The following is a 12,338-nucleotide window of genomic DNA, read 5'->3' on the forward strand; positions in this document are numbered from 1 at the left end:
TAGGATACCAGAAGCCTGCTTGGAATATATTGAGTTCAAATGCAGTTTTTGTTTACCATATTACTGATGAGTGGCAGTGTAAAACTCTCATGTTAATAGGTAAAGTGGTCAGCCAAAAGGATTAGTGAACAACTCCTGATTTGTATCAGATCCTTCATTCAAGTATCTCAAAGCACTTTTGCAGACACTAAATTCCAAATACACATATGGTAGGTATATCTACTTCACATGTGTAAACGAAGGCACAAAATGTTAGATTATTTGCCCAGGAGCACAATTTTTTTAGCCACTGAATGCAACAGAATGGTTAAGGATAGGCCATAAAGGCTTTAGATGCGACCAGAACTCCTGCCTTCCTTTAACGCTACATGAGCACTTACGTGATCACACGCCAGTCATGCCAACCCATGCAGTAAAAGAATGTGTCATGAGTTAACCGTTTCCCTCTTCAGATATGAAAGAGGGCAGGGCTTCATCTGTGATATTTTACAAAGCTTCATTTTTTAACAAGGCCCCCACTTTTAGCTTCTGTTGGCCATAGCCCATTCTAACTGCCATCTCTACATCCTTCAGCGGCGTTTCTTTCTTGCCCTACATTGCTATCAAAACTCTGGTCTTCTAAACCTCCTTGGGATGATGAGGAAAAGTAAGTCTGTGATCATATGATGACCCAGCTAGTATTCATTAAGTGTCTGTTACCAAACATTATGCCAGTTGCCACACAGCACTCTGCCAATCCTGGCCTGCATCACTCCTGATGTTCACCTCCTTGCCTGTCCTCAGCAGAGCACCAATAGCACCAGATAACTGGATATGAATAAACTTCCAGAGGCTAGATCAAGACCAAACACTTAACTTGTGAGCGAAACCAAAACTTCAAGGGCTCCAAAGGCACATCAGCACCTGTGCCACCTATACCTCTAGAGAGAGTGCCTCTTTATAGAACAGTTGTCATGATGCAACATGCAGTGTGGGAATATCGGAGAGCAAGACCCTTTTTTTGTTTGACCCTGCCATCTGAGGTGAAGTTATGAATTCACTGAAGTATTAAGATAGATGAAAACTACTTGAAATTAGATCAGGAAATTCGGGAAAAGCTAGTTGTCAGCATTCCCCAAAAATGGTATTAAATTCTGGCAGCTCAGACATTGCTACGTTAACATTATTTTTTTGGGTCTCCCGTAATGGTGTTATCAAATGACAGAAGTAGTTTTGCTAGCAATTTCCCCCTCTTTACTGACGAGGATCCCAATAGAATGTCTTTTCAAGAATACCATGAGAAATTTTTTTTGCCAAGGATCTTGTCACCTTAAACAATGCACTTGTGAAATGTTCCTTCTCATGAGATTTCTGAGAGAGCCCAAATAAAACAAAAGCATCACACGGGGAAGGGGCAGGAGGAGGGGAGGAGTATGTTGTGTAAAACTCAGCCACCAGTACATTAATATCCCCAAAACATAGTAACATTCAAGGGTATTTATACCTCATGTACTAGATGTGTATATTGACCAGTCTAAAGTCCAATTCAAACAACCAGGCAAAGTGACCATTTAAAAAATGTGAATCACTGTTGAAGCAATTTAGTTAAAGCCATAAACTGCTCTCTGCTGGGCTGTTCTGCTCATCACCTCTGCAACACAGAACTGTATTCTTCTAAGAGAAGAGAAAAAGGTACTGCAACCTTGTGTCCAAGAGCATACTGCATCATATGCTGGGTCCATCATATGCATGCACCCAGAGAAGTGTGATAGAGTACTAAACAAAACAGTTGGTGACACCAAAAACAGGAGTGCCCTTATTTGCAATATCAAAAATACCCAAGAGAGTCTCAACATGGCCCTTCTGCCTCACTGTCAGAATGTAATGGCTAGCACAGGGATCGGCAACCTTTCAGAAGTGGTGTGCCGAGTCTTCATTTATTCCCTCTAATTTAAGGTTTCACATGCCAGTAATACATTTTAATGTTTTTAGAAGGTCTCTTTCTACAAGTCTATAATATATAGCTAAACTATTGTTGTATGTAAAGTAAATAAGGTTTTTAAAATGTTTAAGAAACTTCATTTGAAATTAAATTAAAATGCAGAGCCCCACGGTCCCTGTGGCCAGGACCCAGGCAGTGTGAGTGCCACTGAAAATCAGCTAGCGTGCCGCCTTCGGCACATGTGCCATAGGTTGCCTACCCCTGGGCTAGCAGCATGCTCTGATTTGGGCTTGAAAATAATGCCGACCGAGAGTCATTAATCTGGAGGTGTTGCACTGAAGATAGACATCAAACCCAACTTCCCTATGGTCTCCCCTATATCTTGTAGTTGCCGAGGTTGAAAGGATGAGTGTATTAGGTTAACTAGTTTATTGCCAGCATTTCCTCACACAGGTGCTGGTTCTCCTACCCAAGGCACTGTTACAGATATTGCCTAGCTCTCTGGTTCATCTATGGAGTATTGCTGGGCTGGCCATGCAACAAAACAGGGAGCCTGATGCAGCTGCAACTTGGAATATTCCGTAAGAGGAGAGTTCTGTGGTGAGGTGCACAAATACCATGGTGATGAGTGGCACAGAACAGCCTATTAATAGGTGGAACAGGTCAATCTCTTACTGTAGACAGGGCTTACCAGAATTAATAAGTGTGCGTTAACATAGCTGGGAGTGGGAGTCAGGTGGGAATAAGCCATTTATTTTGGTAAAGATAATAACCCTGAAGCCACTTGACCTGACTAACACCCCACTGCTAAGAATCCCCCCCCCCCCCGAGTTTAACTCACAAATAAAAAAATACCCTAAGAAAAACTGGTTTATAATGAAAACTGTAGCTGCCATGGGCTATCTTAGGTATTTGTTTTCAGTTGACTCAAAACAGCTGGAGTGCTTTATTTTGCGATTTTCTGGTGTTTTTCAGTCTGTGTGGGTTTTTATTTATAGGAAGTTTTCAAATTCAAAATGTGGCCAATGTTTAGACACAAAAAAGTCAAAACAAAACATTTTTTCTTTTGAAATTCTTCTGTTTTTTCTTGTTGAAAATCTGAGTCAAATTCAACCTGAATTCACAAATAGGCTTTTTTAGTGTTCCAAAAACTAAAAAAAAAAAAAAAAGCAGCTTTAACTCCAGTACCATAGGATCAAAGCATCACACAATCATTAGCATATTTATTCTCCCAACACCTGTAAGATAGTGTAGTAAAGTGCATTTCTCTAAGTGACCAAGATCCCAAGTTGCAGGGAAGAAATTAAACCCTGGTCTCTCAAGTTGGAGGCTAGGATGCTGCTTCCTACAGAATCACAAGCTTCATGTTTTGACCCGTTACATTTGACCAGGTCACATTTTGACCTGTTATAGTAGTTACAAGCACAGACATACTATGAAATTAAGTTTTGAGCCTTCTTTTCAGCAATTAATGGGCGATAGATCAGTTTGGATAAGCCTTCATGATGTATAACAGATTCAAAAGGCTACACTTTCAGAGCAGCAGATTGATATTTAATTTAGGGTTACCATACGTCCGGATTTTCCCGGACATGTCCGGCTTTTTGGGCATCAAATCCCTATCTGGGGGGAAATCCCAAAAAGCCGAACATGTCCGGGAAAATAGGGAGGGGCTGGCGCTGCTGGGTGCTGGGCCCGGGGCCGCTCGGCCGGGGGCCAGGCCCGGCACCCCAGGAGCCGAGCCAGGCTGGAGACGCTGGGGCCGGGGCCGGCCGCTGGAGAGAGACGCTTGGTTGGGGAGGCCAGACTGGGCCGCGCCTCCTCCTCCCACCCCCCCCGCCCCAGCTTACCTGCTGCCTGTTTCAGGCTTCCCGCGAATCAAATGTTTGCGGAAGCAGGGCAAGGGGGCGGGGTTGGGGCGGGGGCATGGGCGGGGCTGGAGCCCCGTGGAGTGTCCTCTTTTTGGACACTCAAAATATGGTAACCCTAATTTAATTGCTTGGCTTTCACAAGGCTAAATTCTCTCCACAGCTTTGAATATTCACTCCAGAATGCAGCATGAGCAAGGGCCAGATTTTAGCCAACTGCATTTTCCTTCCGTTCATTGTACATGTAATTTTAAGAGATTTATGAAGGAACATCCCATCAGACACTGTAAATAAGTCTTTTCCTCTACTTTGGCTCTTACTCAGGGTGGCCTCACATGCTGAAAACCTTATTGACAACTTGATTTGGTATTTCAAAATAATTCAGGATTTTTGGAGAAATGGGAAATTAAGATTTGAGATAAAGATCAGTTTGCTGCAAACACAATGATTTTTATGTTCTCCTATAAAAAAAGTGTCCATTCTGTGGAAGTTTTCTCAAAAGAAGATTTTTGGATAGCAATCGGCCAAGACCAAATGGAAAACAGCACGTGAAATTTGAAGAGAGTTACTTTCACAGAGCTATACGTAGTAATACAATAAATTGTATAGGACATATGATAATCTTACGGGAGAAAAAAATCTTAATTCATTAATTCTACATGTTGAACTTTGAGTTTCCTCTTTCACAAAAATATGAGGCATCATGCTCATGCATTTCAAGACAGAATGCATCAGTCAGAAAATATTAAGGCTACAAAGTATTCCAAACTTTGATCTTTAAAGTGAAGACCAAAACTTTTACACCTATATGCATTGTCATTTTAGACTATGATTTTCAGAGACGTCTAAGGGACTTAAGATGACTAAACTCCCTTTGCTTCTTATCTACTCCACCCACTCAGTTCCACACTAATTTGTAATTATGACACAAGAAGCACTAATGCAACAAGCAAGCAGATTTCCTTAAAGGAAAGTAAATACACGGCTAAATTTTTATGGCCCTTTACCACCCCACCTCCCAGAGCCTTTTAAAAGTAAAAAAAAGTTAGGAAACACTAGTTGAAAATATCCATTCAGTAAATGACTTACATAGTTATCTCTTGCAGACCAGCCTGGGTAAAGCTGCATGTGTAGCTGCCTTTCTTTCCGAGCTAGTTCATAATATTTAGCTTGTTCTTCACGGGAGAGAGCATGCCACTGGAAATAAAACAAACAGTGTTAAACTAGGAAATACATCACACCCAAGCAATGTGTCTCATGAACAAATGTTTCTGTGACCCTTTTTTGGTCCTGTCTCACTGCAAGTGGAGAAGAAATTCATTACTGATCATGAGGTCTTGCATTTCCTACCCAACCATTTGAACATTTGTCAGCATTATAAATGCCAGCTGCCTGGAGCGAGAGAAAATTTGTTTATGCCAACTACAGGATTCTCCATATAATCTATTCAGAGAGCCATGATTGCCCACCGTCACACGAGAAGCCCACAGTACTGGTAATAAAACAAATTTGCATTTACACAACCTTCTCCATTTCACATATCTGAGTGCAAATATTAAAGGTATGTCTCTACTACAGCAGTGAAACTGTGCACCCATAGCACCATAGTGTAGATGCTTCCTACAATCGATGGAAGGAGTTTTTCCATCAGTGTAGTTAATCTGTCTCTCAAAAGGAAGTAGCTAGGTCAATGGAAGAATTTTTCCATCAACCTTGCTGCATCTACTCCAGGGATTAGGTCAACCTAACCCCAGCACTCGGGGCAAATTTTTTCACAGCCCCAAGCAACGTACCTAGACTGGTCTTTTAAGTTAAGACTAGGCCTAAGGCTTGGTCTACACTCAGCCATTAGGTTGCCATAGCTACGTTGGTCAGGGTGGGGGGGAAAAAGCCACACTCCTGACAGACACAGCTATGCCAACAGACAGGGCCGGCTCCAGGGTTTTTGCTGCCCCAAGCAGTAAGGGGAAAAAAAAAAAAAAAGCCGCGATAGGCGGCACTTTGGTGGCAGCTCCACTGTGCCACTTTCTTCTTCGGTGGCACTTCGGCGGCAGGTCCTTCCCTCCGAGAGGGACCGAGGGACTTGCTGCCGAAGAGCCAGACGTGCTGCCTCTTCCCCTTGGCCACCCCAAGCACCTGCTTGCTGAGCTGGTACCTGGAGCTGGCCCTGCCAACCTCAATAAAGGCACAGCTGTGTCAATGGGAGAATGTGGGTGATGTTCCTAAATGTATGGAAAAAACCCTTCCATCAGCATACAGGACATATGTCTACAGTACAGGGAAAGGCCGGCATGGCTATGCCAGGCTGTCTCTCCACTGTGGAAAAAGTACTAAGTCAGGCTCAAATACAAGAGAGCCTCCTGTCTTAGGTTTAAAAACAAATATATCCATATTTCTATAGGCTCGACTCCAACGGGAAGGCTGGTAAATGAAATTACAGAAAGAACGCCAGAAGCTATTTGGGGAAGGGACTTTTTGTTTGGTATCTGTACAGTGCCTAGCACAGTGGGATCCTGTTCCATGACTGGGACTCCTAGGCATTATGAAAACATAGAAAATTAACTTTTGCAAGTTTGCACCAGTAAGGCAACCAGATAGCCCAAGCGCATCCTAGTAACCATCAATTCCGCATTGCAGTGGCATCTGCAGCTCTGCCTGTGACCTGTCCCCCTGCAAACACTAAACCAGTCTTCTGCTGGCTTCTGGGTACAGAGAAAAGTTTCTAAAAATACTGGAACAAGAACATTTCTCCTTTCCATCTTCCTAGCTTCATTAGTGAATTTCTAAAGGCCAAAAAAAGAGATGCTTTGTTATTCCCACTTTTAAAATCTAACCTGCATCATTTGCGGGGCACTGCCAGATAACAGGGGTCAATGTTCGACCCTTTTCTACTTCAGAACTAAAGAGTTTAGATAACTTTTTAAACTTGTGCAAAGTCAAGTTCATGGTTTTCCCCAGAAGAGCCATTTCCCTTGTTTGTTTGGATTCTTCACACAACATGGAAGAGTTGTTTTTAAAAATAATGACGTGACAAACTAGCAGGGAGACTCAGTTTCAGGTGGGCACTCCTGCTTCTAACTACTTTTAACAAACGACTAGGTTTTCAGGTCAAGAGTGTCCTTTTAATGTCTCTCTTTTCGACACTTATGTCAAAGATGCACAGTAAAGGTTTGGTTTTAACTTGGCAAGTTCCAATATGTTGTTGAAAGCATAACAATCTAGCCTATTGATGTCTTTCTACCAAGCTAAATGCATGGTATCTCAATGCTCTCCAAAGAGCACGGACTATTCCAGAATAAATAATGTTAGTCTTTTACATCTGAGCAGTCAGTCAATCTGGGACACCCAGTAAAAGGAAGTATCAGCTAGGGAACAAATTCCACACAAAGAACACCATTCAGGCAGCAGGTAGACACAACTAAGGCAGCCAGATTTCAATAGAAAGAGAGGCTAGACTAGAAAGGTCAGAGTACCTCAACTAGCTGCCAGTTTAGGCATTTCTGCTCCAATGCACGGAAAGTGAAAATGCTTAGAATAGTGTTTAAGATAAGATAAACACATTTTGGGGAAGATTATGTGGTTTATAGCAAAATGATGCATTGAATATAGCTGCCTTATGACCATGAAAATAAAAACATCTTTCTAATAAAGGAAGCTCATCTTTCCATTCAAAACTTAGTAGGAAGTTTACATGCAACATGAGGAGGTGAAAGTGCAGTGGCACGAGGAATTCCATTTTATTTTCTGGGGTCACGGGTTCCTAAAGGTCATGTAACTGTTTCTGATGTGACAGAGCAGCAGGAGTTTCATTTCTCATTGACTTAATTGTTCAGACTCCTGGACTTCAAAATCTTGCAGAAGATTTACTTGTACAAGTGCAGAGGCCCCTTTGGATAAAGGACATGTTCTCCCATATCACATCTCTTGAAAGTGTGCTACACATGCTCAAATTAAGGTTTCATTTAATACTACTATAAACAAGGATTTAAATTCAGGGTCTAAAAAAACAACTCAGGAAAGCAAGAGAATTCAGTGTTCAGAATGCACATTGGAGCTGGCACAGAGACCTTAATTCACAAAGTCATCAACTGTGATGGGCTGGTTGAGAGGGCAGGTATAACTATGCTAGTAAGGCTAGAATGATAGCCTAGATTTGCAGCCTTAAGGCTGCATTTCCTGGCTTTTATGGGCATAAAACAAAGCATCAGATAATGTAATAGGGCATTGTGTTTTTTTTGTTTTTTTTTTTTGTTTTAAGATAGGTATTAGGAGCCATCATAATCTATAGATAAGTTCTAATTCCATTATAGAATAGACATGAAAGACCCATAAAGCTGCATTTTGTCAGATTCCGCAATTTTCATAGTTTTTTTTTTAATTAGATATCGATGTCTTCTGATATTTAACCGTTGCATCCACTACAGGCAACAGTTCTCACTGATCCCAGAGTGCTGCCAACTTAAAACCTAGACTCCAGAGAGGCTCAGAGAATAGGAACTCTTCCCACTTACAGCTAGGAATTTGTCAAAGAGGTCACCATTTCACAATAGCATCAGAATGCCCAAAAGCCTGCAAGGGTGTCAGAATACAAGTTCTTTGAGGCAGAGTGTCAAAATGACAAGAGGCAATGAAAGGGGATGAAGGAGAGAGAGCAAATAAGGGCTCATCTTCACTTGACACACTAGAGTGGTGCAGCTGCAGCACTTCAGCATAGACACTATTTACACCAACAGAAGGGTTCTCCCATCAGCACAGGTAATCTACCTCCCCAAGAAGAGCTAGCAGAAGAATTTTTCCATTGGCCTAGCACTGTCTACATCAGGGGTTAGTCGGCTTTATTGTGTTACTCGGGATGTGGATTTTTCAGACCCCTGAACAATGTAGCTGGGTCAACCTAACTAGAGTGTAGACCAGGCCTAAGGTTACAAACACTCAAAAGGCGTGCACACACACACACATTTTGTGTTTGTTTTGTTTCATTGAGGGAGATGGGGTGGTGGTGGGTTAGTTAGAAAGTAAGAGCCACATAAAGTTGTCGACACACCTTAAAAGTAGGTCTTGAGGTACATTAATGAAATTAGCGAGATAGCCTGGATTAAAAGATTCTGAGACTTGTGAGATAAACAAAATGGAGCATCGAGGCTGGAATGATTAGTGGAGAGGAGGTGAGTATATTATTTTTTATATACAAGAATAATCATAATCAAATAAAAGCATGTTTTGATGGAGCCAGGAAGCAAACTTTACAATATTCTTTACAAACAGAACCGTAATCACGTTGACACCAAACTCTGTTTTAAAAGCCAAGGGCTTTAGGTAGCTGGCAAGCACAGCTCAAACTAAAGAAGTCCCAGAAGAGAGAGAAAAATTGATCTTATTGGCAGTCTCAGAACTTGCATAGAAAGAGGAGAGAGAGAGAGGGGCTTTTTAATCATGTTACTTGGCATGTATTCTGATCTGATAATTTCTAAAGTAAGTAAAAATGCAGTGTACCAAGGCAACACAGCTGCACTACATCTCCTTGGCTAATTTACTCATGCTGGGCATGGATAATTCTAAGGTCTGGTCTACAGTAGGAAGATAGGTTGGTATAACTACATCACAGAGTGATGTGAAAAATTCACATCACAAACAATGCAGTTAAACCAACCTAACCTCCAGTGTAAACAGCAAAGAATCCTCCTGTCGACCGAACTACCACCTCTTGAGGATTATCTACAACAATGAGAGCATCCCTCCTCTCAGCATAGGTAGTGTCTACACTGAAGCTACAGCTATGCTGCTGCTGCATTTTAAGTGTAGACAAGTCTGAGGGATGGATTGTGGTCCTACTTAGAACTTGCATTTTATTTTTAGATCAACTGAATCTAATAAAAGTCTCTTTCTATCTGCTTTTAACTCCCAAGATGGAGTTAGTAAAATATTAAGACAGTCCATGGTAATATACACATTAGACACAATCACAACTTTTATGTCCAGTGCTGCAGTCAAAAAGAGAGGGGTCAGTCTGATGATATGGCTAACTCCCCTGCATGAAACCAAGATAACAGGTTTTTATTTTTAGTTGCATATCCTTGCTTCTACTAACTGTTAATACGTGTATTCTAGTCAACACATCAAGCCAGGAAGTTTGCCTTAAAACCCTCTAAAAAGGCTATATACACCAATTACTAGTAAATACATATTATTGTACATACCCTTCTGCCAAGAATCTGGTTGATAGCTGCGCTCTCTTTCAGAGTACACTCTGCTACGACGTTTGCTCTCATTTCTTTCATGTATAACATAAAAGCATTCAGAGGTTTTTTAATGTGAGGTCTTTTCGGCTCTTGCTCTTTTCTCTGTTCATGCTGAGGCTTCCTAAAATGTGGTGGGGGAAAAGACATCACATCTATTTACTAGGACTACTATACGTCCGGATTTCCCTGGACATGTCCGGCTTTTTGTTCTTTAAATAGCCGTTCGGGGGAGATTTCTAAAAATCTAAAAATGTCCGGGATTTCCCCCCCTGGTCGGCTATTTATAGACCCAAAAGTGGCAGCCAAGCGCCGCTCGGCAGCCAAAGCCCTTTCCTGGCTCCCTCCATCCCCTGCAGCTTTAGCATGCCACCCGGCCCCACAGCTGTCCACCCCTCCCCCTGCTCACTTCCCCCTCCTCCCCTCTCCTGAACGCTCCGCCCTCCTGCTCCTCCCCCTCCCCTGCTTCCTGCGAATCACATGTTCGCGGGAAGTCTGAAAACAAGCAGGGGCAGGCAGGCAGCAGCAGGTAAGCTGGGGCGGTGGGGGCGGAGGGGACGACACGCGAGGAGGAGGGCTCCAGGGAGGCGCGGCACGACGCGGCCCAGTCCAGCCCTGCCGAGCGGCTCCCTCCGGCCCCAGCCAAGTGGCTGCGGCCCAGGCCCCAGGGCACTGGCCCCGGTTCCAGCCGAGCGGCGCCGGCAGAGCACCCCTGGCCCCGGCGGCTCTGTCCCAGCTCGGGCCCCAGGGCGGCAGCCCCAGTTCCAGCCGAGCGCGCTGGCCCGGCCCAGCCCCAAGCCCCGCGACCCTGGCCGGAGCACAGCCCGATTCCTGGGCTCTTGCTAAAGCCGGCCCTGGTCAGGGGACAGGGACGGGGGGGTTGGATGGGTTGGGGGTTCTGGGGGGCTGTCAGGGGGGCAGGGGTCTGAAGAGGGGTCGAGGCAGGCAGGCAGGGACAGGGAGCAGGGGGGGTTAGATGGGTCGGGTTTTTGCAGTCAACACCTTTGCACTAGAAACTGACTGAGTATCAGCTCACAAGCCTAGCTTCAGATAAGCCATCAAATGGCAATACAGCTTTCGGCAGCTACCACCTTAGATAATATTCAAGGGAGTGACCTAGAAATAAAGGCTTCATATCAATACTCCTCCCATGAGCCATCCACTCCCACCTTTAGTTATAGCAAACTTTACAGAATCATAATTCAGAGTGACCATGAAGGACACTTGCTTTGTTTTTTAACTTCTCAGCCCTCCTTTTAACTATTAATTTGCAAACATTTCAGGATTTAAGGGCTAGCACAGAAAGGCAGACTCACACATGCATTAAGTCGCTGTCAGTGTGTGGATGTTCTTGTTTGACTTGAGGTGTTACAATAGCTGGGTGAGGGATTCCAGTTGCATGAGGGCCTGGGGGACCAGGAATCATATGATGTGAAAACCTAAAAAACAAACCAACCAAGTAGAGAGTCTATAACAATAGGAAGAACAGACTGCATATCCAAAACTTGTACATTAGCAGTAGAACACTACAGAGCTTGCAACAAAGAATATGTAAAAATTAGTTAGCGAAGATTCATGCATTGTATCTAAGCTTATTCAAAATAGGCCAACATTTTGGTCGGAAGAAGTTATTTTATTACCTCTCAGATAAAGAGATGGCAATGTGCACAAGGAAGTGGAACATACCTACTGTTGCACTAGATATCAATAAAAATACACTTTCCCTATAACCAAAAGGGGCATTTCCACAGCAGCATATAAATACTGAAACTATCCATCACCAGCCAACAAAGGAGGGAACTGCCATGCAGAAAAAGAAAAAGAAAATGCAAAAAGGAAGAGAACAGTCCTTTCAAAAAACCCCATAGGTATGTTGGTATTTAGTTTAGAACCTTTTGCTTTTCAAAATATTTTAAAGTAAACATGTAAGGGTCCAAGATCATTTCACCTATACCCCTACTTCCCCGACATTCTGGGCTAAATCTTTTAACTGTAAAGGCAAATCAGGTATTCCAGAAGGGAAAACCAACTGGTTCTTCCAGAACTAGAGGACTTTCCCTTTCATTGTGTTAAGATAGAAGAAAAAAAAATCATCCTTATAATCAGGGGTGCGATCCTCAAAGTGCTGAGCATTCTGGCTCCAAGCAAGCAATGCACTGAAGCACATGCTTATCTTTGAGTATGCGAAATAGTCTCACTGCTGTAAAAGCAAGCACATGCTTCAGTAGCTTGCTGGATTGCAGTCCCAAGTGATCAGTACTTGCAGGATCAAGCCCCAAAAGAGAACAGTTTACTGCATTTGTTAGTGTTAAA

General features: G+C 43.1%; 1 protein-coding gene across 11 annotated transcripts in view; it reads right to left on the minus strand.

Annotated features, from left to right (window-relative positions):
* The window catches only part of LEF1 (lymphoid enhancer binding factor 1), a 99,603-nt gene that overhangs the window by 18,958 nt on the left and 68,307 nt on the right, over positions 1-12,338 (minus strand). For all 11 annotated transcript variants that reach the window (XR_004645932.1, XM_034772312.1, XM_034772306.1 and 8 more), the window contains 3 exons: positions 11,342-11,464; positions 9,987-10,149; positions 4,879-4,986 (listed from right to left, as the gene is read on the minus strand). Coding sequence is in view for 10 of the 11 variants with exons in the window: in XM_034772312.1 (XP_034628203.1) it covers positions 4,879-4,986; positions 9,987-10,149; positions 11,342-11,464 (394 nt within the window). In the remaining variant the exon portion in view is untranslated. The remainder of the gene's footprint in view (positions 1-4,878; positions 4,987-9,986; positions 10,150-11,341; positions 11,465-12,338) is intronic.

This window comes from Trachemys scripta, chromosome 5, assembly GCF_013100865.1.
Source record: "Trachemys scripta elegans isolate TJP31775 chromosome 5, CAS_Tse_1.0, whole genome shotgun sequence".
NCBI lineage: Eukaryota > Metazoa > Chordata > Testudines > Emydidae > Trachemys > Trachemys scripta.